The sequence below is a fragment of the Osmerus eperlanus genome, chromosome 19 (genome assembly GCF_963692335.1).
Source record: "Osmerus eperlanus chromosome 19, fOsmEpe2.1, whole genome shotgun sequence".
Classification (NCBI taxonomy): domain Eukaryota; kingdom Metazoa; phylum Chordata; class Actinopteri; order Osmeriformes; family Osmeridae; genus Osmerus; species Osmerus eperlanus.
In genome coordinates, this window is record NC_085036.1 from 13,771,772 (window position 1) to 13,795,860 (window position 24,089).

General features: G+C 51.3%; 2 protein-coding genes across 3 annotated transcripts; both read right to left on the reverse strand.

The window, feature by feature from the left end:
* Positions 1–4,102: 4,102 nt before the first annotated feature.
* On the reverse strand, positions 4,103–19,547 carry brwd3 (bromodomain and WD repeat domain containing 3). Its single transcript, XM_062485746.1, has 41 exons — positions 19,361–19,547; positions 19,153–19,211; positions 19,040–19,069; positions 18,786–18,845; positions 18,130–18,280; positions 17,791–17,889; positions 17,096–17,256; positions 16,492–16,713; positions 15,805–15,905; positions 15,329–15,399; positions 15,032–15,132; positions 14,897–14,937; positions 14,417–14,521; positions 13,793–13,943; positions 13,479–13,613; positions 13,150–13,278; positions 12,804–13,029; positions 12,326–12,481; positions 11,971–12,145; positions 11,753–11,846; positions 11,244–11,414; positions 10,947–11,134; positions 10,828–10,915; positions 10,476–10,592; positions 10,236–10,343; positions 10,015–10,139; positions 9,831–9,913; positions 9,360–9,471; positions 8,985–9,046; positions 8,747–8,902; positions 8,552–8,672; positions 8,241–8,366; positions 7,911–7,983; positions 7,735–7,788; positions 7,329–7,472; positions 7,076–7,228; positions 6,802–6,971; positions 6,626–6,726; positions 5,578–5,715; positions 4,818–5,365; positions 4,103–4,775 (listed from the first exon to the last, which is right to left on the reverse strand). Exons 1-41 carry the CDS (start codon positions 19,392–19,394, stop codon positions 4,476–4,478), a joined length of 5,439 nt encoding a protein of 1,812 aa, XP_062341730.1. The 5' UTR covers positions 19,395–19,547; the 3' UTR covers positions 4,103–4,475.
* Positions 19,548–19,782: 235 nt separating this feature from the next.
* LOC134039712 (non-histone chromosomal protein HMG-14A-like) lies at positions 19,783–22,440 on the reverse strand. 2 transcript variants are annotated; one of them, XM_062485744.1, is made up of 6 exons: positions 22,279–22,440; positions 21,380–21,406; positions 21,180–21,209; positions 21,005–21,049; positions 20,749–20,868; positions 19,783–20,529 (listed from the first exon to the last, which is right to left on the reverse strand). In XM_062485744.1, the coding sequence occupies exons 1-6, from the start codon at positions 22,291–22,293 to the stop codon at positions 20,482–20,484; spliced, it is 285 nt and encodes a 94-aa protein (XP_062341728.1). In that variant the 5' UTR covers positions 22,294–22,440; the 3' UTR covers positions 19,783–20,481. The 2 variants fall into 2 exon arrangements, with proteins under 2 accessions (XP_062341728.1, XP_062341729.1); XM_062485745.1 differs by having other exon boundaries at positions 20,749–20,853; positions 22,279–22,439.
* Positions 22,441–24,089: the final 1,649 nt, after the last annotated feature.

Consider the following 24,089-nt stretch of genomic DNA (forward strand, 5'->3'; position numbering starts at 1 on the left):
GTCACTTAAATGTTGATCAAAGCTGTCTGGCACTACAGATTATTACAAAATACAACTCTGTTGCACTCTGTCACTTGACTGTATCAATGTTCATCGTTTAAAAAACGAAGTAAACACTCAGTTCATACTTAAACGCACAGAATGTATTTTCTGCACAGGCATGACAGTAGGCTGTCCAAGTCATTGTTAAACCTAAAGCACAATGTAAACGTCTGTATCCGTGGTGACTGAACTTGACGTTTCTGATGTATTATTGTAATCCGTTTAATATGGAAGTCTAACATACGGTGGAATGTGGTGTGGTAATGTGGTACTTTTAGAATATCAGAGTTCCTTTTCTGACTGTAATGCGGAGTTCCTCTGCTAGATGTTTGTATTCATCCTGATGTCATATATCTGTCATCACAAATACATTCACTTTCATTAAATAATCACTGGGTCAGTGTGCGTTGTCATTTTGATAAGCGACCTCGTACGTTTCACTTCACCATGCTGGCAGGCTGCCTGGGGAGTGGAGCAGCTGGCACAGAACTTGTTGAGCCCATTTCTGAGGCGTGAAACACACAGCAGAGGACCCTTCAGTGTTTCAAAAGAGACATAACAACCTAAACTGATCCATTCCTTTGTTACCCGAGACCCTGTAAACCACTGCAGTCACTGAGCATGTGACAGCCCTGTGCGTCAGAGCGCCAAGAGCCGTGGCGTAGCTTGCTCTAGTGTCTGACTCACATCTCCAGTTCTCAGTGCATTAGCTAGATTGGTTGTCCACATGCAAGCTTCTCCAGCTTAGTCTCCTTCACGCCATGCTAACCGCTAACAAACCAGGAAAAGCACCAGACAGGGCGATGCTGCTTCATCCAGCCAGTGCTGTCTGGATGCTGTGACCGGCTGGGGGGCTGAGATGGGGGCCTGGGTGGATGAGAGGGGGGCTGGTGTTGGTCAGGGTGGATGAGAGGGGGGCTGGTGTTGGTCAGGGTGGATGAGAGGGGCTGGTGTTGGTCAGGGTGGATGAGAGAGGGGCTGGTGTAGGTCAGGGTGGATGAGAGGGGGGCTGGTGTTGGTCAGGGTGGATGAGAGGGGGGCTGGTGTTGGTCAGGGTGGATGAGAGGGGCTGGTGTTGGTCAGGGTGGATGAGAGAGGGGCTGGTGTAGGTCAGGGTGGATGAGAGAGGGGCTGGTGTTGGTGAGGGTGGATGAGAGGGGCTGGTGTTGGTGAGGGTGGATGAGAGGGGCTGGTGTTGGTGAGGGTGGATGAGAGGGGCTGGTGTTGGTGAGGGTGGAGGAGGGGGGCTGGTGTTGGTGAGGGTGGAGCTGGTGTTGGTGAGGGTGGAGGAGGGGGGCTGGTGTTGGTGAGGGTGGATGAGAGGGGGTTGTGTGGTGCCCCTCACTGCAGATCCAGGACATGGTGCATGCTTATGACTCATCACAGCTTTGAGGGGGCAGCTAGAGATGACTCATCCAGTCTGGGATGGTCCTCCGACAACCAAAGAAGAGCGGCTATTGTGAGATTTTAGTGATTTAGAAGGATGAGCATGTTGCAAATACCAGCAAGCCCTGCCGTGACAAATCGACGGCAATCAGGAAAACATCTGGAAGGCTTGGCAGGAGAACTGTTTGTTAACCTTTTATCTTTTGGGAGTGATGGAACATTGACCATTTTATTTTCCAAAGTGCTATTAACATGCTGAAAGAGAATATCTGGGTAAAAGCTTAACGTTAGCGAGAGAACAAAACACATGTACAATCGGCATAACCTTGAGAGAAAATCTACTCTGATCCTTTTTATTAAAAAACACACACACACACACACACACACACACAATCAAAACATTGTGTATAAAAAGACAGTCACAAATAAGCATTTTACACCTAGAATGTCATTTTCTGGTTCCTACTGATCTGTTGTTGGAGACAGATCCCTTAGACCATCTATCAAAAGTAAAGAATAAAGTTCCCAAAATATGAATCTTATGTATTGGCCCAAGGACATCATCTCAAATCTACCACCATTTAGCAGAATCAGCTAGCACAAGTTAATGCTAACCCCTTAATTGGCTACCAAAAAAACAGTAAAAAACAAAAAACAGAGTTTTGCTAATGATTTGATTTCCCAGAGTACAATCTCCTTCCCTAGTTGGGAGGCTTGAGTGGCAGCAACATGGCCTGAGATGGGGTGGGGGGTGAAGGTAAGGAGGCGGGGCTATGGGGGGGTGAAGGTAAGGAGGCGGGGCTATGGGGGGGTGAAGGTAAGGAGGCGGGGCTATGGGGGGGGTGAAGGTAAGGAGGCGGGGCTATGGGGGGGTAAAGGTAAGGAGGCGGGGCTATGGGGGGGTAAAGGTAAGGAGGCGGAGCTATGGGGGGGTAAAGGTAAGGAGGCGGAGCTATGGGGGGGTAAAGGTAAGGAGGCGGAGCTATGGGGGGGTAAAGGTAAGGAGGCGGAGCTATGGGGGGGTAAAGGTAAGGAGGCGGAGCTATGGGGGGGGTAAAGGTAAGGAGGCGGAGCTATGGGGGGGTAAAGGTAAGGAGGCGGAGCTATGGGGGGGTAAAGGCAAGGAGGCGGAGCTATGGGGGGGTAAAGGTAAGGAGGCGGGGCTATGGGGGGGTAAAGGTAAGGAGGCGGAGCTATGGGGGGGTAAAGGTAAGGAGGCGGGGCTATGGGGGGGTAAAGGTAAGGGGACCATCTGGGGACCAGACAACCTGCTTCCTGAATGACATCAGAGCACCAAGGCTACACAGTGGAAGACCTGGCTCTCCCCAAGTGACGCTGTGTTGCAGCGATGGCTTACGTTTCACCCCAGGAACCTCCGTAAAGCTCTCAAAAACCACATCTGTCAACAGTTCACCCTGGAAGGTGCATCACAAAGCAGGCTCAATGAATTAGCAGGAAAAAAAATGAATTTAAGAAATAAACTTGAGGTCTTTTTTGACAACAAATTATGTACATGACTACCTTCCATACATTTTCTTATTAAATTCAAATTCAGCTTTGTGGTCCCTTAGGTGGATCCAAATGAATATAATATTGGCACAATGTCCTGTTATCTGTATGTATTGAACCTGCATGAAAACACCTTGCTCTGTGGCTTGTATGTTGTGAACATGATCAGGAGCTAACTGGTACACAGACCATCTCAGCTGCCTCGCACAATACGTCATGTGCAAATATCTCACCCTTATTATTAGATAAGAAGTAATTGCAAAGTGTATAATACAGTGAAAAAATAAATATCTGTAGTAAAAAAAAAAGGTCTTCATTTGAGTAAATAGGGGAAGTGAGAGGATGCATAAACCATCTACCCATAATGCACTGCGCTTGCAGGGGCAGAGTTGAGCGAGGGAACCCAGGAGGTTGAGTCTTACATCTGATCCAACAAGCTCTGGCCTGTTCAGACACTTGCAGCTATACACATTTACACACTTCACCATCTATTAAAGAAAATCGAACTCAAGCCCAAACAAACGACTGGATGAGGGGAAAGTCACGCCTATATCTGGGGTGTCTGTGCAAATACATAGTAAGTTTACACCAGTGTGAAGTCGTTTACAGTGGGGGAGGGAGAGCATTAAAACGCATCTGGCCTGGAAGCTCAGGATGTCCTTAATGACAGGTGACAGCAGGCATGCAGCACTTTATCAACAAACAGGGAAACAGAGAAGCCCCTTTAACTTCCTCTCTAAAACGTCATGACGACAGCCCTCTGACCAGGCCTCCGCACATGTGCACCATGAACGTGAATTAATACGATGACTCACCTGGTCAGCTAAAGTCTATGAATGGGCTTCAGAGAGGAGGGAATACAGGCCTTACTCACTGGATCATCCATCAACACAGGCTCTCCATGGAAGAGGGGGACCGATGAATACATACTTTATGAACAGAAGACTCCAGCTAACATGATTGTATCAACCTGATGAATCCACCTGGGGAGAGAGGTGTGTCTCCGTTTCCCTGGTGGAAACAGAAAGCCACCTTGAGATAGAAAACAAGCACCGTGTTTGGCATGTGTGAACTCCTGCGGTATGACCACAGCTGAAACACGACCAGGCGGAGGGAGGGTGGGAGGGAGGAAGGAGGGATGAGGATGAGAGGGGGCAGGAGATGAGAGAGAGAGGTAAGGAGAGATCGAGAGAGATTTTGAGAAAGAGAGAGATATTGAGGCAGACGTGGGGAAGACTCGGACTACACCGGGCCGAAAGCGGTAAGGCGGTGGTGAGTGAGGGAGTGTCTTGTGTATGTCCATGTGACTGTACGGACCAGGGAAGGAATCCTTGGTAAGAAGTCTACAGCACCACTGCCCGTTTAGAGGCGTAAACAGTCTTCAACACAAAGTCAATCATCATCATTACAACAATCATACAAAAGAAAAACAAAAAAAGAAAATCCCTGCAGTATTTTGTTTCATTATTTCCTTGTAGTTAGTCGACAGTCTTGGTTGCAGCCCTGGGGGGCGGCAGGGGGGGGGGGGGTTGAAGGTGTCAGTGGTTCCAGCCCATCAGGTGACTGACGCGAGCCTTCTCCGTCATGCGGCGCACCCTCCCGGAGCGGGACAGACCCAGGTTGAGCGGGTCCTCCCCAGCAGGGGCCTCCTCCTCAGACTCGTCGTTGTACAGCACCGTCCTGCGCCCCTGGTTCCTGGTGTTCACACGCAGACCTTTCCTCTGCCGGCGGCTCCTCGGTCGGAGCTCCGCCGCCGTCGCCCTGGTAACCCCCCCCTCCTCCTCCTCCTCCTGGTCCGTGTCCTCCCCCTCCTCCTCCTCCTCATCAGGCTCCTCCTCCTCCTCCGGCTCCTGTTCCTCATCCTCCTCCTCGCCTGCTACCTCCTCCTGAGGCTGCTCCTGCTCCTCCTCCTCCTCTTCCTCCTCCTCCTCCTCCTCACCTTCCTCTTCTTGGCCCTCCTCTTCCTCCTCCTCCTCGTCCTGGCCCCCCTCCTCTTTCCCTTCCTCCTCCTCCTCCTCCTCCTCCTCCTCCACCTTTCCTTCCTCGTCCTCCTCTTCCTCCTCCTCCTCCTCCTCTTCCTCCTGCTGTATCCGGGCTCGTTTAGCCCTCTCTGGGAGCCTCTCTCCTCTCCTCCTCCTCTTCCCTGGGGCTGCTGCCTGGCCCCTGCTGCGAGTGTGGAGGCAGGGAGCCTTACTGTAGTCGTGGTCGCCCCCCTCCACAAACTTCTCCACGTCCGAGTCGGACTCTCCGTCCCCGTCGGACGAGGAGGACGAAGACGAGGATGACGAGGAGGATGAGGATGATGAGGAGGACGATGAGGAGGAGGAGCTGTTGGACCTGCCAGACGCCTGCTCCTGATTGGCGCTGAGCAGATGTCTCCTCAGACTCTGTCTGGAGCCGTTGGTTAGAGGTCCGTTACGCAGCGGCGCTGGAGAGAGAACACACACACGTCACTACTGTACCACACCACGACAGGAACTAGCCCACTTCTGAGCCACACATCTCTCCTGTGCCACGTCAACACAAACAGACCCACTTCATGACCGTCAAATCAGGTTCAAATCATTTCCATAGCATTTTCTAGAAATGATTTGATTACAACCTGGTTGTCTTTCATCCAGGACAAGGTGGTGGTCGTACCTGCCCTGCTGCTGGGCGCCCTGCGGCCCGGGGCCCTGCTGCGGGTCTGCCTGCTGGGGCCCTGGGAGCTGCTGTGGCTGGCTGGCCCTGAGCTCTGGCTGTCCTCATCCACCAGCCCGCCGCTGGACTCTGATGCTGCTGAGGACACATCCACAGTCAGAGTCTCCCTGCAGCATCACACCTGGCCCTCACACACACGCCTGGCCCTCACACACACACGCCTGGCCCTCACACACACACCTGGCCCTCACACACACGCCTGGCCCTCACACACACGCCTGGCCCTCACACACACGCCTGGCCCTCACACACACACGCCTGGCCCTCACACACACGCCTGGCCCTCACACACACACGCCTGGCCCTCACACACACGCCTGGCCCTCACACACACACGCCTGGCCCTCACACACACACGCCTGGCCCTCACACACACGCCTGGCCCTCACACACACACGCCTGGCCCTCACACACACACGCCTGGCCCTCACACACACACGCCTGGCCCTCACACACACGCCTGGCCCTCACACACACAGGCCTGGCCCTCACACACACACGCCTGGCCCTCACACACACACGCCTGGCCCTCACACACACACGCCTGGCCCTCACACACACACGCCTGGCCCTCACACACACACGCCTGGCCCTCACACACACACGCCTGGCCCTCACACACACACGCCTGGCCCTCACACACACACGCCTGGCCCTCACACACACACGCCTGGCCCTCACACACACACGCCTGGCCCTCACACACACACGCCTGGCCCTCACACACACACGCCTGGCCCTCACAAACACGCCTGGCCCTCACACACACGCCTGGTCCACACACACACACCTGGCCCTCACACACACACGCCTGGCCCTCACACACACGCCTGGCCTTCACACACACACCACACCTGGCCCTCACACACACAAACATACCACACACCTGGCCCTCACACACACACACACACACACACACCTGGCCCTCACACACACACACACCTGGCCCTCACACACACACACACGCACACGCACACGCACGGCTTACCTTGAGACGGCCGGCGAGGTCGACTCTTGGATGAGGTTTTGGATGAGGTCCTGGATTTGTTTGGTTTGGTTTTCTTCCCTGACTTGTGTTTCCCTCTGGGACTGGACAAGATACTGGGTTAGAAGCAGATAAGATGGGGGTGTGTGTAGGGTGTGTGTGTGTGTGTGTGTGTGTACCTGCAGGGTGTGCTGGGGGGAGGGGAGCTGCCTCCACTGTGAAGTCTCTTCCTGTAGTTCTGCCTCTGGCGGCTCCTGCGCTGGTTCTGAAACGCCGACTTGTAGTCGGAGATGATGGCGATGATCTGCTTCTCAAACGAGGCCGACAGGCTGAGGGTCATGGTGTAGATCTGGGGAGGGGTCACCAGGTCACAGGTCAGACACCGTTTTATTTAGGTTTTTTTTTGGTTTCCATGTCATCTTCCCTCGTGTCTCCATGGCGACAGGCTCTCACCTGGGACTTCTTGTTGGGCGTGTAGGCCTTGGAGTTGCTGAAGATGAGGCGGACGTCTTTGGAGAACTCCATGGGGTTCTCGTAGTTCCCCTCCAGCAGGGTCTCCGACACGGTGCCCAGGTCCATCGGGGTGTCAATGATGTCCCTGTAGTCCTGGGTAAATGAAGAGGTTTAGAGAAGATCTTACTGGGTAAATGAAGAGGTTTAGAGAAGATCTTACTGGGTATATGAAGAGGTTTAGAGAAGATCTTACTGGGTATATGAAGAGGTCTACAGGCTGTCTGAAGGGCTCAGAGTCGGGGGAGTCCACCATGCGCCTCACCAGCTCCAGACACTGCCCCCGCCACGCTCGCACGTCTAACACCACCCCGCGCTTCTTAGGAGACGCCCGGGGGTGCTGCCAGAGACAGGAGACACATTCAGGACAGGACAACCCTAGGGAACGCTCACCAGGTTCTGACAGGGCCGGGTGGTCCTGCTCTAGAACATGCAGGGCAGGGAGTCCCTGAGGACCAGGGTTGAGAACCCCTGCCCTAGGGTTTACAAATCACTAACATCTTTCTCCTGGAGTCTCCTGACAGCAACAAGGTGTACCAGTGTTTAGGTTCTGACTACAACTGAAGCGTTCCTGAGGAGGAACCACAGCCTGCCGCACTCACCCGCTGTCCTGTGGACGTGCCTGGGGTGTCCGAGTCCACATCCACCTCCACGGTCTGCGCGCACACACACACACACACACACAGAGTAGTTAAGTTTGGAACACTGAAAACATGACACGTGTAATTTCCTGGGTGAAGCAGGAAGCGTTGTGAGCCAAGTGGGCTCCTCCCCTCACCTCCTCCTCTCCGCTGCTCATCTCCGTCTTGACCCGGTGGTACAGATCCATGATGTCGAAGCTGCTCTGGTCCCTGCAGACAAGCAGGAACACACAGCTGTTTAACATCTACAGGGTGTTCATCATGGCAGCTGCTTAACATCTACAGGGTTCCCCTCATCTCTGAGGGTCTTAGGTCCACTAACAGGAGCTGATCTGTGGGTCTCTGTGAGGTGTAAATAGGCTGGCTGGCCTCAGATGCGACTGGAGGCTGGCCTCAGATGCGACTGGAGGCTGGCCTCAGATGCGACTGGAGGCTGGCCTCAGATGCGACTGGAGGCTGGCACTCACCCGATGAAGAGCAGTAGCACGTCGGTCACCACCTTTGCCGCAGCCACGATGGGGCTCTGGGGCTCGTTGAAGGTGCGAGCGTTGTGCTCGATGTAGCGCACCTCCCACATGAGAGCAGAGATACGCCTGCAGGAAAGGAGAAGGTCAGCTCTGGGAGAGCCCAACATCAGGAGTGTGTGTGACACAGAAGGTATGTGAGTGAGAGAGAGAAGGTGTGTGTGTGTGAGAGAGAGAGAGGTGTGTGTGTGTGAGAGAGAGAGAGGTGTGTGTGTGAGAGAGAGAGAAGGTGTGTGTGTGTGAGTGAGACTGACCTGTAGAAGCGGTTCTCCAGCTTCTTGCGGATGGTGCTGAGGTCTGTGAGGTAGGCCACCACGGTGCAGTACTGGGGGTAATCACGCAGGTCCACCGGCACGCCAAACGCCTTCGCCACATCTGCAGACACACCTCAACCTGTCAACCTCAGCCTGATGACCTCAAACCCTCATGGTCAGCGTGTCGGGGCGTACCTAACGTCAGCAGGTCATCGATGGCGTGGACGACCCTCTCACAGTCCTCATCCCGGCTGTGCGCTCCCCACTCCCCCTCCTGCGGCACGTACAGCAGGGACCGCAGCTCCTCCTCCGTCACCGGAACGCCGTCTCCCTCCTCCTCCGGGAACGCAGCTGGGGGGGGGGACACGGTGTGTGTGTTAGTTCTGTATGTGTGTGTCTGGGTGGAGGCCTGTGTGTGTGTGTGTCTACTGACCTTCATCAGGAATGGGCTCCATGTCCCACGGGCTCATCCTCTCTCTCTCCCCGTTGTCCCACCTGAGGAGGGGACAGAACGTCAACACACCTGCTCTCTCTCACCTCCAGGCAGGTCAACACACCTGCTCTCTCTCACCTTCAGGCAGGTCAACACACCTGCTCTCTCTCACCTCCAGGCAGGTCAACACACCTGCTCTCTCTCTCACCTCCAGGCAGGTCAACACACCTGCTCTCTCTCACCTCCAGGCAGGTCAACACACCTGCTCTCTCTCACCTCCAGGCAGGTCAACACACCTGCTCTCTCTCACCTCCACATATTCAGCTGTCTAGGTTACTGGACTATGTAACACTGGAACAGAGTGTGGGTACTTACTGGACTATGTAACACTGGAACAGGCTGTCTGGGTACTCTGACTGTAAGGGCTGCTGGTCCTCCACAGAGCCGAACCACCAGGCGTTGTCGATGATACTCCGGAAGCGCATACCTGACAAATGACACAGGGTTAGAACGAGACACCAGCCCTCTGGGAGGAGGGGGGATGGAGAGATGGAGGGAAAGAGGGCAGGGTGGAGGGAGGCTGGATGGAGGGCAGGGTGGAGGGCAGGGTGGAGGGCAGGGTGGAGGGAGGGCAGGGTGGAGGGAGGGCAGGGTGGAGGGCAGGGTGGAGGGCAGGGTGGAGGGCAGGGTGGAGGGAGGGCAGGGTGGAGGGAGGGCAGGGTGGAGGGAGGGCAGGGTGGAGGGAGGGCAGGGTGGAGGGCAGGGTGGAGGGCAGGGTGGAGGGCAGGGTGGAGGGAGGCTGGATAGCGGGCAGGGTGGTGGGATGGATGGTGGATGACTACTAACCTGGTTGCCAGTTGTGTTCTTTAGCTTCATTATAAAACTGCTGTAGCACCAAGAAATCGATGACGTCAGGCATGTCATGGTACCTGATGGAACAACGTACCGTTAAGCTAGAACACAGAACCCGGGGCTAGAAATAAACAACACTGACGTCAGAACAGCTGAGATGAGCGGGGGTGGAACTGACTTGAGGGAGAAGGACTCGCTGGTCATTTTGCCTGATATGGGGTCCAGGAAGGCCAGCTTCAGACAGCACAGAGTGGGAGGGCCCACCTCATACTTGATGCCAACCACCTTCACAGACTCCTGGTCCTACAACACAGAGAGGGAGAGAGACAGAGGTCAAACGTTGTGCTCCGTCAGAGACAGCGCAGCAGGAAGCAGCGGCACGCAGGTCGTTCCTCTCACCCTGAGGTTGAGCTTGTTCCAGGGCTGCTTCTGAGGGTTGATGCTGTAGGCCTTGGCCCTACGGACGGCCCTGACGTAGGCCTGGTGGCCCTGCCTGAAGTAGATGAGCTGCAACGACACCATGCATCAGACGCTAGCCTCTATAGAATATATTTATTTATCTAAAAACCTTTTTTTTTAATAGAAAGGCTAGCCCCTGGAGGCGTGACCCCACTCTTGGGAGGCAGGGAGCCCGCTTACCTCATCGCCCATCTGGGGCACGAAGGGAGAGCGACGGGGGAAGGTCTCCATGATCCAGGAGGGGGGCAGCCACTCCTCCGCGTCACACCCAGCCAGAGAGAGAGACGTGCTGGGCTTCTGAGCACACAGAACACCCTGGGTCATCATCCAGCTCAGCCACAGGACAACACTAGTGTGTGTGACTGCCCTGACGTTGGGATAGGATCCCCTGTGTCTGACTGCCAAGCATACGACTGATCCTCTGTACCCTGGTCTTGTATGTAGTTAGGTTATAGTACATCATTTATGTGTTGACTGCTTTAGATTAGAGGCTGTTCCTGTGTGTGGCACCGCTGGAGGTGTGTGGACGTACCTTCTGTTTGGTCTGGGTTGGCCTCTTTTTCTTCTTCTTATCCGCTGGTCTCCGGCTGGACTCCCCCTCCCCCCCCTCTCCCTCTCCCCCCTCCCCCTCCCCCTCCCCCCCCCTCTCCCTCCTCGGAGCTGCTGTATCCCGGGGGGCGGACCTGCCGCCGGCTCGTCCGTTTGGGAGGCTGGAGGTTGATCCCAGCGTCAGCCGTCCAATCAGAGTAGTCGCTGGACGACTCGCTGGAGCTGCTGTCGCTCTGCCACCTGGCTTCACCGTCAGACGACGCATCGCTGGCCTCCATCTGCTCCTCTGCCTGCGCGCACACACACACACACACACACTTAGTCCAACAGTCCTTCTGGTACAGTTCTGCTGCTGTACCGTCATGACTAAACTGTGACCACCACCTCCCCCTCCCTCACCTCTCCATCGCTGTCGGAGTCCGCCTGGCTGTCGCTCGCCCTGGCCCCCCCTCCCCTGCCCCGGTCGGCCGGGCGCCGCACGCGTGCAGAGCGAGTCTGGTAGGAGTGCCTCTGCGGCTTCTTCCTCCGGCTCGGCCGCAGGGTGCGAACGGACGACACCTGGGGGTCGCTCTGGGAGAGAGGAGGGAGGAGCCAGCGTTAGTTTCCTGTCTTGCTCTGGGATGAAGGAGAATCTGGGCTGGGGGGTTGAGGAAGGGAGGGATGAGGAAGGGATGAGGGAGGGAGGGATGAGGGAGGGATGGAGGGATGGATGAGGGAGGGATGGAGGGAGGGATGGAGGGATGAGGAAGGGAGGGATGAGGAAGGGATGAGGGAGGGATGAGGGATGGATGAGGGAGGGATGAGGGAGGGATGAGGGAGGGATGGAGGGAGGGATGGAGGGAGGGATGAGGGAGGGATGGAGGGAGGGATGAGGGATGGAGGGAGGGAGGGATAATGGAGACTCTCACAGGGGTGGCAGCAGCCACAGGCTTCTTCTTCCTCTCAGTGTTGTACAGAGAACACTCCACCTCCCCCTTGGCCCGCCTCGTTTCCTCCATCACCCTACACACACACACACACACACACACACACACACACACACAGAGAAGACAAACACATCGTCTTAGACTGAGCCTGCAGCAAGGGGAATGTCTGTGTGTGTGTGTGTGTGTGTGTGGTGTCTCACCTGTGGACCCCCTGCTGTACCTCCGTCACCACCACCCTCCTGCTCCATGCGAGCAGGTCTCTCTCGGTGGCCATCTGGCTGCGGGGGGCGTTGTGGTGCATCTGACGCACTCCCTGCACCTGGCCGCTGCTCAGCGTGCCCGCGCTGGCCTCCGCCGCCACGCCCTCCTGCTCACCTGGGCCACGGGACGACACGTTAGCACCACACCACACCCGAGCACGCTAGCCAATCACAGAAGCCGGATTCTGCCCATTGGACCTTAGCTGCATGTCTTCCCTTCTGCCTTCCTGTCACACTTCACTTAAACTGTCCAAGAAACTAAAAATGTATCTTTAGAATATATATCTAAACGTACCCTCCGGAACAGGCTGGGCCTCTGTGTCCAGATCTCCATCTCCATTGTGCTGGTCCTGCAGCTCTCTGATCAGGTTGTCCAATAGGCTTCCTGCCCCGGCCTGGTCACGCTCTGCTGTCTGCTGACCAATCACCTGCTCCACCACCTCCCCATCACCTAGGCAACGACACCAAACACAGAGGACATGTGTGATCTCACTGCTGAAGCTGACAGGACGTTTCTATACAAGTAGGAAGATCAGTGTTTGCTGAAAGGAGGTGTTAGCTACGTAGCCTAGCTGTGCTACAAGGGAGGTGGTTTAGCATTAGCTACGTAGCCTAGCTGTGCTACAAGGGAGGTGGTTTAGCATTAGCTACGTAGCCTAGCTGTGCTACAGGGGAGGTGGTTTAGCATTAGCTACGTAGCCTAGCTGCGCTACAGGGGAGATGGTTTACCGTTAGCTACGTAGCCTAGCTGTGCTACAGGGGAGATGGTTTACCGTTAGCTACGTAGCCTAGCTGAGGCACCAGCTGCTCCTCCTTGCAGCTCTCCCTGCCAGGAACCAGGCGCTGGTAGTGGGGAGGGTGTGGGTTCCCGTCCACGTCCACCAGGAAGGGCGGGGGCATGAGGTGGGGCGCCTGCTGGGTCTGCTCGTCCAGGACATAGTTGTTGGCGTCACGGATCAGTGGGCGGAAGTCGGTATGGAAGAACATCTGGTCTGGAATCTGGAGCGGGGAGACCGTAAGGTGTTGAGTGGAACTGAACTAGATAGAGCTGGTGTAGAACTTAGCTTCTCTCCCCGGCATGCTAACATGCTAACATGCTAGCAGGCTAGCAGGCCTCACCTTCTCGTACGGGCCGCTACAGCCGAAGCCAAAGACGAGCAGATGGCCGTGGGAGTCTGTGCAGGCGAAGTGCTGGCCGTCAGCAGAGAACTTGCAGTCGAACACAGCACCATGGCCCTGGCCTTCAATCTGCAACCACAGTGAGGACAGAGGGATGGTGAGAATGTCGCTGAGGGCAAAAATCATTATTTAGTCCTATATTTTTGGGACTATGGGCTATAAAACAGTCTTCCCAAACATGGATTAATCTTAGTCCTGGACTAACAGACTTCAAATGCAGACGATGAAGATTCTCAATGAATGAAATAGGATTTCCGTGAGCCACCCACCATGTTGAAGAAGTTGCGTATCTTGTCTCCCTTGGACAGGTCCCAGATGAAGATGTTGCCGTCGTGGCCAGCAGACAGCATGATGCGCTGGTCAAAGGGGTGAGCTTCCAGGACAAACACCTCATCATCATGGCCCTGGGATGTGTGTGTGTGTGTGTGTGTGTGTGTGTGTGTGAGCACCGTTTGTGTGTTGGTGTGTGTAAAAAGAAGAAAAATCCATGAAACTCAACTCAGGGGACATGAACATGTGGCGTTTGTGTACGGAAAAAGGAAGTGACAGCGCTGGGGGCGGGGCCAGAGGCCAGGAGACTCACAGAGAGCACGTGCAGCAGCTGTCCAGAGGTGGAGCTCCACACCTTCAGCAGGTAGTTGGAGACGGCGGTGATGACCGTACGGTCGCCACGGTCCCACGCCACCATGGTAACCACCAGCTTGGTCTTATCATCTCCGTTCACCACAGCAGTCCTGGGAGGACACACACGTCAACACACTGACCTCAACACACACACACGTCAACACACTGACCTCAACACACACACACACGTCAACACACTGACCTCAACACACACTGCCCTCAACACACTGACCTCAACACACACGTCAACACACTGACCTCAACACACACTGACCTCAACACACACTGACCTCAACACACACTGACCTCAATACACACTGACCTCAATACACACTGACCTCAATACATTGACCTCAACACACACTGACCTCAACACGAGACACAGCCCTCATCCATTCACTCTGTGTAAGGGATCAACGTATAGAGACTAGGTCACTACTGCTAAATGCACCCTGTGTTGTGTTCCTGCATCTAAAATGTATCTTATTGCTTCCGAAAAAACCTTAGAATGCCCCTAAATTGACCAATCAGAAACGAGTATTCAACAAAGCAGCCTAGCAACCGTTGCCGTGTGCCCTCTCACCCCGGTAGTCTGGCGGCGATGTCCAGACTGATGCTCTTCCACTCCTGCTGCTGGTAATGCCAGACTCTGGCGGTGCCGTCACGACTGCCGCTCACAAACCTCAGGCTGGGAACACAGGAGACACACAGCATCAGCAGCAGCCCACAGCCAATCAGAAACTCAGGTTTACATTTAGTACATTTAGCAGACGCTCTTATCCAGAGCGACTTACAGTAAAGTACAGGGCCATTCCCCCCGAGGCAAGTAGGGTGAAGTGCCTTGCCCAAGGACACAACGTCATTGGCCTGGCGGGGAATCGAACCGGCAACCTTCTGATTACTAGCCCGATTCCCTAACCGCTCAGCCACCTGACTCCCTCTTTTGGTTTGAATGGAAGTCTGTGGAAGGGGGGTAACCAGGGGTAGGCAGCAGTGTAGCTGCCAAAACCTAAGTCGGCCTTGAATGGAAGTTTATGGGCGGGATCTTTGTCCATACACTCACCTGTCACTGTTGTTACAGAACTGGACGACCACAACCTTGTCCTGGGAAAAGAAGAGGGTTTGATGGACAGTAAGTATCATTGTTTAGGATACCACAGTGAGAGGTACGAGGTCTGCCCCTCCAGGCCCTCCTCACCATGTGAGCATCCAGCTCCGACAGCTTCATGGGGATGTCAGAGCCCAGGTAGTACACCCTGATCACATGGTCCGTGCTTCCTGTGGCCAGGAACATCCCGCCTGAACACCACAGAAGAAGAAGAAGAAGAAGAAGAAGAAGAAGGAGGATAAGAGACGGATATTAGGCCGAATAAACGTCCAAACGCATCTAGTGTTGTGACTCGAGTTCACCCCCCTCTCATAGGGAACTCTCAAGGTTGTCTTGGTGCCGTGTTTCACAATTAACCGATAGAAGGAGAGGAGTTGGGCCACATACCACTGCTGAAGGAGGAGGAGGAGATCTGGACGCCGGGACGGGAGCGCTCGATGAACTTGACAGGACGATCGCTGCAGGGAGGACAGATTTAATGTTTCGCTACACGGACCATGAAACACAAAGATAAGCGGTAGCTCTGAGCCAGGGATGAAAGCAACATTGCAAATCTTAATATAGTAATATCTAAAGAGCGTAACTTACACTGTGTCAGAGCCCAGATCTGAGTTCCTCAGATCAACAAAGCAATTGTTACTTGTATAGAGGCAATATCACAGAGGGCTTCACATACGCCCGCAGAACTGCACCTAAACACCCTCCATATCTCTGCAGAACTGCACCTAAACACCCTCCATATCCCTGCAGACCTGCACCTAAACACCCTCCATATCTCTGCAGAACTGCACATAAACACCCTCCATATCCCTGCAGAACTGCACCTAAACACCCTCCATATCTCTGCGGTGCGTCACACCTACCTGAACTTCATGGTGAGCGAGTGCCACAGCCAGAAGCACACCATGCCGTCCGCTCCTGTGGAGGCCAGATACCGCATCATCCCTTTGACCCCCGGACAGAACTGAGGAGAGACAAGCCAGAGTCACCTCCCAGCCGTGGAGAGAGACAAGCCAGAGTCACCTCCCAGCCGTGGAGAGAGACAAGCCAGAGTCACCTCCCAGCCGTGGAGAGAGACAAGCCAGAGTCACCTCCCAGCCGTGGAGAGAGACAAGCCACAGTCACCCTCCCAGCCGTGGAGAGAGACAAGCCACAGTCACCCTCCCAGCCGTGGAGAGAGACAAGCCACAGTCACCCTCCCAGCCGTGGAGAGAGACAAGCCACAGTCACCCTCCCAGCCGTGGAGAGGGACAAGCCAGAGTCACCTCCCAGCCGTGGAGAGAGACAAGCCACAGTCACCCTCCCAGCCGTGGAGAGAGACAAGCCACAGTCACCTCCCAGCCGTGGAGAGAGACAAGCCACAGTCACCCTCCCAGCCGTGGAGAGAGACAAGCCACAGTCACCTCCCAGCCGTGGAGAGAGGGGCCACCAGACCACGGGCCCAAACAGGGGATGCTGTTGGGGGTAACCACGACAACATCCCCCAGGGAAAGTTTTTAAAACACAGAAAAGCAAGAACCCGAGTCAGCGCCTGGGGGAGCGTGTCTCACCTGTATGGAGGTGATGGAAGCGGCGTGCCCCTGCAGCACGGTGATGGGCGCGCAGGTGCGGAGGCACCACACCCTGATGATCTTGTCACAGCTGGCCGAGGCGATGAGCGTGTTCTCGTAGTTCACCGCCATGTCGGAGATCTCGGCCGCGTGGCCGCGCAGCGTGGACAGCAGACGCCCGTCGTCTGTCGACCAGATCTTCACCAAACAGTCGTCTGAACCCTGGAGGACCAGCCGGGAGACACGCGCTCTCGTGTGAAAAACACTCGTTAAGCAGACGCTCTTATACAAAGCCACCCACGAGGGAGTGAACCTGGAAGCTCAATGATTCGCAGGTAAATGCTCTGACCCAGTCAGGTAACAATAACAATAATAGCTCAATAACTCAATCCTGGTCCTCGGGACCCCCTGCCCTGCATGTTTTAGATATTTCCCTGCTCCAACACACCTGATTCAAATAAATGGGCTTGATAACGACCCATTCGTCTAAAACATGCAGGACAGGGGGTCCCGAGGACCAGGATTGAGAACCACTGATGTAACAGATGTGGTGAGGATTTATAACACGATCATGTGTTATCATAATATTCCTAGCGAGCCTCACGGTGAAGATGCGTCGGCCGGTGCGGTCGAAGGCCACACAGTACACGGAGGACAGGTGCCCCAGGATCCTGCGGTGAAGCTTCAGGCCAGAGTAGCTGGAGGTGGGCTGGGCGTGGCCGAAGCGGGCGGAGCCTGTGGTCTGCCGGGCACCCATGATGGAGACTGGACGGGGGAGACACAAGGTCAGAGGTCAGCCTGGGCGGAAGACAAGGCTGCTCCCCAGTCCTGGAGAAATAACTAACTCTCTTTTTGTACGTGAAAGTCTGTGTAACATTTACATATGTTGATGTCTCTCAAGTCACGCGTTGCTGTACAAGGAGCACACTGCCAAACATGTTATTCTATAGTTAGGCTTCTCTCTCTCTCCTTAGACGGGGTTAAGGTTAGAGAGGGCTAATTGTTGTTGTGTGGTTACTTTGCTTTTAATCTGTCTATACGTTCTGTGAGAAAGTTCTGGGTAGAGAGGGTCGTAACAGTTCCACAGTCTGGGTGAAGTTGAAACCTAACCTTGGAGCCATCTGACCTGGGAGGTCAGATGGCTGAGCGGTTAGGGAGTCGGGCTATTAATCAGAAGGTTGTTGGTTCGATTTCCGGCCGTGCCTAATGACGTTGTGTCCTTGGGCAAGGCACTTCACCCTGCTTGCCTCAGGGGAATGTCCCTGTAGAGCGTCTGCTAAATGACTAAATGTAACCTACCGACGCTGGGAGGGGGGGTGTCGCCGGCGGGGGGTTCTGGCGGTCGTCCCCGGTGAAGCGCAGCAACGGCGGACCCGCTCCACGCGACATGGCTGCAACCTGACACACACAAGCAGCATTACATCGTTTCATGTGCGACAACCCGGTAGACTCCAATCACTGCACAACAACATGGCTTTAACTACAGATCATAAGAATAACAATGTAACCACAACACATTGTTTTACAGCACATAGCTACGCTGAATAATATGGGTGTAAATCTTTCAATTGTATGAATCAATACTCTCGATTTAAATACATGGAGGCACTGAAGTAAGAAGATGATAGAAGGGCTCACTTCTAGATGTGCGGAGCAGAGACTGTTTCCCCACCCCCAGCAGGGTTTGCACCCCTGGGACGCAAGGTGGAGCCGCCTTGTCTATGAGAGGCCCTATTTGCCGGCATACTCGCAGGAGATAATCTGCTGGAATATGCTGGTTTAGGATCACCTGTGGACAATATGAAGTGGAGAGTAAAATGCATAAAAAAATTATAATTAGCGATGCAAACATTATCAACTAATTTAAATAAGGAAGTAATCTAGTGTAGCAAGTCAAAACACACACACACGCGCACGCACGTAGGCACGCAAAGGCGGCGACCAATCACATTCCCACTTTGTAAATTCTCTCCGCTCGCTCAAATAGTAACTGGGATTTCATTGGCTCGCAAAGGTGATTGACATTTAACAAGGCCTTGTACATCCTCGTTCTGTTTGCCCTCGGTTAACCCCTCCTCCATACCACACACACAACACGGCACTTATTGTTTAACACACACATAATAAAATGTATTTAAATGTAATTTATTTGTTCATATAACGAATTGTGTCTTACAAATGTGTACACAGAATTGAAATGCTTCAAAATTGTGATTTTTTTATTTTACGAATACACGATCACAAAAGTTATAAATATTAATCAGTCGGCTATAAGTTATCATAATAACACTCACCCAGTCTTCGAAGTTTCGTTTGTATCGCTTTCCGTTCCAACTCCATCGTTCAGGAATCAACTAAAAAGGTAGACACGCGGTTGGAAAAGCGCTTCGAAACTCGGTAACGTTATCTAGCAATCTAGGATACAATAGCTGGCTACTGTAATATCTCTACGTATCAGTAGCACAATATTACAAACCACTATACAGCAGAAAGTGGTCAATTTCACGAAAACGCAAGGTACAAGTAAATAAGAGCAAACGCGTCTCACCTCATACTCTTCCAGTTCCTCAACAAGGATCTGTATGGGGAGAGTTTCTAGTAGTAAGAACAGACATATTTTGTAGTAATGTATAACTGATGTACATTATCGTTCGGTGTTACCTGTGCCGCCTTTTTACAAGGTCCCGACTGCAGAAATCTGGCAATGAGGTAATACAATTCTGAAAGGAGAGAGAAAAAACATTAGCTCGCTAGCAACCATTCAGCTAGCGTTAGCCAACTTGCTAACAATTAGCCTACTGACTAGCTAACTGACATCAATAATGTTTCGCTGCGTTGATATTCCAGTGAACCCTATGGCAGCACTCACCAGCTTCGATTTGTGAACACTGTTCCTTTGCCATCACTTGAGAGAGACGGCGGCATTAGACTATCTGGTGCCTTATTTAGCTAGCTAGCTTGCTACTAGTGATAGCCTCTGAATTGTTCCCCACTGTATTCGGCCTTTCCTTTCTCAAGCTTCTGTGACCACCTGGTGCTCCGTTAGCGCCCCCTCGCGACCGATGAATCATCAATGCAGTTCGGTAGTTCTTGCAAAGGCCACATGGGGGTCCCCACAAAGAACAGCACTTCATCCTTCGTTCGTTGATTTTGGCTGTTAAACTATAAAAAGCAACCGTATCTGTACAATAAACTAATCCACAATATAAGGTTTTGAAGTGGCTAATGATTTCTAATGATAAACAATTAGTATTATTCAGTTTGCACAAAGAAATGACACAGGTTGCAACATGAGGAAAAATCCAATAACTGCATTTATTTCCAATTAGACCTCCAGTACTTCAGTGGGTAGCTTCACATTTGTCATCAGAATTGTCTGTTAAAAATGTTTTTAACAATTGTTTTCAAAAACATTCTGTATACATGAAAAGTCTCTTTCTTTGTGAAATTAATTTAAAGCCAGTCAAATTATGAAGCAGGTGATTCCATGCTTTTATTATGCCTGGAATGTTGTCAGAAATTGTTTTTAAATCCTCTTTCTTACAGATAATCAACTTTAAAAGAAATCAACCCCCCAAATAAAGAATAACACTGCACATTAAGGGTAAAAATACAACTTACTAAAGTCAAATGTTATGAGTTGGTAAACTCACAATGTGATATAAACTGCACCAGTTGCAATTAGTTTGCCAGTTGTCGATTTTCCTTTCTGTGTCCAACATAATACAAATAAAACACAAAACAGAAACTCATTGTTGCTTAAAAGCGACGTGACTACGTCCTAACAAAGACAAACCCTCCAAATTTAGCTTTTTTGCTTTTGTGCTAAAAACCTGTACCAATAATTACAAAATTCTTGATAAAAATATTCCTCTGTTAATAAGGTAATTGATGTTTTGGGGCAACCACATGAGAGTTGGGGGCTGTGTGGTTGGCGAGGCGGGGCAGGGCGAGGCGGAGCGAGGCTGGGCGGGGCGAGGCAGGGCGGAGCTACTCGGCTGCTGTGTCATCTTTCTCTGGTTCCTTCGGAGCTTCCACCTGGAAACCACAAGCAGAGCCTACATGACCACACGGCTGCAGATTATATTTTAAAAGGACATATAGTCATTTTGTTTATTAAAGTACAATCTCCAGACTTTCGTTTGACCTTCTCTGGACAAAAGTCATTTGATTTTACCAATGAGTCATTTTGTAACAAATTTTGCAGTAACATAAATTCCCATGCATAATATAAATGTCGTAACCATGATGGCGTACTTCGTTCGTCTTGGTCTCTCCATTCTCAGGCTTTTCCTCCTTGGGCTCCTCTGCTTTCGCCTTCTTCTTCTTCTCTTCCGTCTTGCTGTTTACCTCTTTAGCTTTCTGCAAGGACAGGTCCTGCCATGGGTTAACAAACACTCGCGAGGGCCGAGTGTGTCGGGATCTTATTCAAACTAAATCTGAGTGAGACGACATATCAGAATGGATGTCAGTGGTGATGCAGGGTATCGCAGGTTCTTGACAGGATACATACCTTCACTGGCTTCTTTGGCTTTGGTTCTGGTTTGGGAGCTGGTTTCTAAGAACAGAGCAGGAAATGTCAAAGACATGCATAGGACACACACCAGTTTGTTTTGATTTAATACAAACATTATTTGGCATGAGATGAATGTTACGTCAAAGTAAGATGTGTAGAATTTTGCTCCTACCGCTGATAGCCTTGCAGATCTTCTCTGGGGCTGAAAGCAGGGAAAATAATGACAATTAGACCTGAGGTGAATACTAACTTTTTGTATCTAATTGCAAGGGCATAAACCTACCTATTGTTCCAGTGCTCCAAATAGCAACAGCTCTTCCATCAATACATATTATTACAATCACAGATCAGTATTTGATGAACTGAACATACCTCCTCTTTGACCTCTTCATCTGTTCCCTGAAGAATAAATAAATACAAATGGTATATGAATATGTCCTGAAGCAGCGTTAAAGCACTGAATTTATGTTCATTGATTAAACTAAACAGATGGCCAAACACTAGACCTGTATGTAGAAACGAGCAATAAACAAAGTAAACTGTTAATCAATTGAGTCTCGTTCAGTCAACTTTCGACATTACACACGTTTAATGATCTGAAGCTTCACTACTCAGATTATGGGCTTCGGCGAGTTCTTGTCTGGATCATCAGTCCAGTGGAGCGTAGAGCGCCGCTTTATTGGGACAGTCTATTGGTTTTTACCCAATTTGTCAGGGGGATGGGCAGCATTTGGTTATGCTTTACTTCGCCACCTGGCGGTAAGAAGGCGTAATAGCAGTCCTTTGACACGATGAACAAAGAATGCATTAAAATCGTTTATTTTAGCGCCAATCTTAGAATCAAATAATGTCGACGAAAAACTAGAGTTTTCCCTTTATTTTTCAGTGCCATTTTAATGCCAATCGGTGCGATATTTAGGTCAAAAAGCACCTTTCTTGCTTGACTGTCCGCGATGGAAAGGCTAGGAACTGCAAAGCATGGCTGCTTGTGCTTTCAGTAGCATGGAGATTTTGCTTGACTCGGACCGACACAAGACTATGAGCGCCTCTCAAGAAACCAGAAATAAACATCCATATGAACTGGAAAAGGGCGCCACTTGTTAACCAAAAAATTTCAAGAATTATTTCGAACACATTTTGTCAGCTGCGTTCATCAATGATTGCAGCAGATTTGTATTAAATCTCTCTTGTCTCGTCCGCTACATATTATCACGACTGATTTATATGGGCAAAAGTATCTAGTCAAGACTGTTGAATAGGTGTCTACATACCTTTCTCTTCGGCATGTTGGACTTCGGGGGATTCTTGCTCGATAGAAACTAACAGGCAATTTTTTCTGACTGAGTTCACAGTTTTCAAGAGACTGGCGTTCTCTTATTACTAATACTGTAGTAAACATACAGCACAAGTAGCACATCGAGCCCAGCGGTTGGATGGGGGCAGGGTAGGTGCGTCTAAAACGTGACTGATGTTTCGCTTGGCCAATCAAAGGCTGAGAATAGATGTCACAAAAGAACAGGATTTTCAACATAGATCTTTTTAGCGCGAAATTCTTTAATGGAAGTGAATAGCGGTAACGTTTATATGGTGTTTTTGTATCTGACTCAACACGATGGCTACATTAGTTACATGCACATCGAGTCCTGGATTATGTTTAAGATGTTGATTGACATTTGAAAATTGAAATACATGCCCTACAATGTTATGCATGTTATAAAATGCATGCATCCACATTTTGACCTTGATGACAGGCCTATTTGACGTCCTCTAGCGACATTCGGTCAAAAGGCCTTTACTTGTAAGGACAGATGACCACTTTTCATACCTTCTTAAGAGATGAAAGATCTAGATATTTTCCTTGTGGAAACCAGAAAACAGCATCTACATTTACAGGAAGTTAACAAATGCAACACGTTTTATGTAATTACAATGAAACGCAAAAAGCATTGTTTTTATTTTCTACTTCATTATCGCCATAGGCTACTGTTTCACAAAGTAAACGACTCAAGAAGAGGTCAAGTAGGCCAATAAGAGCGATAGATTCAAGATATATTCTCGGCAGATTGAGCGGATGCTGAACAGCAACACGAAGGAATCAGCTCCAATGCCCCATCAATAGATTCTAAGAGCTATGTCTAAAATCTTGTAGGCTACATTTAATAACAGCTTCATAGCTATGTAGGCTACCTATATGTGGACTGAAAAGCATCTTGTCCATATCGTCTATAGTTTGGGTTATAGTGATCATGAGCACTTTTTTGGCGATTGGAGTCAAACTCCTCCACTACTACTAATTTTCACTAGATGGCAGTATGGATCTATTTAGAAAAGTGTCACCCGTCATGAAAACAACAGAAAAAGATCATCAAGGTGAACAATAAAGGGGCCCTGCAAAAAAAAAAAAATAGGACATCTTAAGTGATGGTACTGGGGCGGACCACTGCGGTGCTTTGAAAATGTCCTCTCAGATTAGTGGGTTGATGCCATCAAGTAGGCCGGGGAAACCAGGGACTGAACCCACAGTCACAAGGAGAGAAGATCTCTCAACGGACTCTGGTGGTGATAGAACTTTCACAATGAAGACGACACTTTTTTTCTTCAAAACACAATACCGAAAGGTATTTTTATAAGACTGATTTGTGTTTGTGTAGATCTAAATAATAAACGGTAAAGTGTCAAACTGCTTGAGCAAAACAGACATCACTACTATGCATGCCTGCTATACCGTTTTTTATACATTTGAAGTAGTAAACTACTGCCATCTTATGTTACATGTAGGTATGGCATGCACAATGGAAAGATGGGAAGCAAAAAGGCGTTTAAACTGTAGGCTCAAATTGTCTTTGAACGTCTGACCGTAAACTTTACATCGCGGTCTTTTAAATGTAATCAAACACCGATCTTACATGGGCTTTGCCAGCGATCAAGCAGGCATGCGGTTTGGGCAATAGACTGAGAGGATGAACAGTAAACTGTGGAGTGTCAGTGTACTTCACACACACAGTTGGTTGCCGCTGGCTCATGGCTCAGTCTTGCCAGGATCCATCGGTAGACTGGATCCAGCAGACAAACCGGCGACGAG

Coding starts and splice junctions, on each gene's coding strand:
- brwd3 (XM_062485746.1), bottom strand. CDS start 19,394: ATGGCAAAGGAACAGTGTTCACAAATCGAAGCTG. Junction 18,846..19,039: donor AGGAACTGGAAGAGTATGAG/GTGAGACGCGTT, acceptor CTACCTTTTTAG/TTGATTCCTGAACGATGGAG. Junction 18,281..18,785: donor AACGAAACTTCGAAGACTGG/GTGAGTGTTATT, acceptor TATTGTCCACAG/GTGATCCTAAACCAGCATAT.
- LOC134039712 (XM_062485744.1), bottom strand. Junction 21,050..21,179: donor GATCTGCAAGGCTATCAGCG/GTAGGAGCAAAA, acceptor CTCTGTTCTTAG/AAACCAGCTCCCAAACCAGA. Junction 20,530..20,748: donor GAGAGACCAAGACGAACGAA/GTACGCCATCAT, acceptor TGTGGTTTCCAG/GTGGAAGCTCCGAAGGAACC.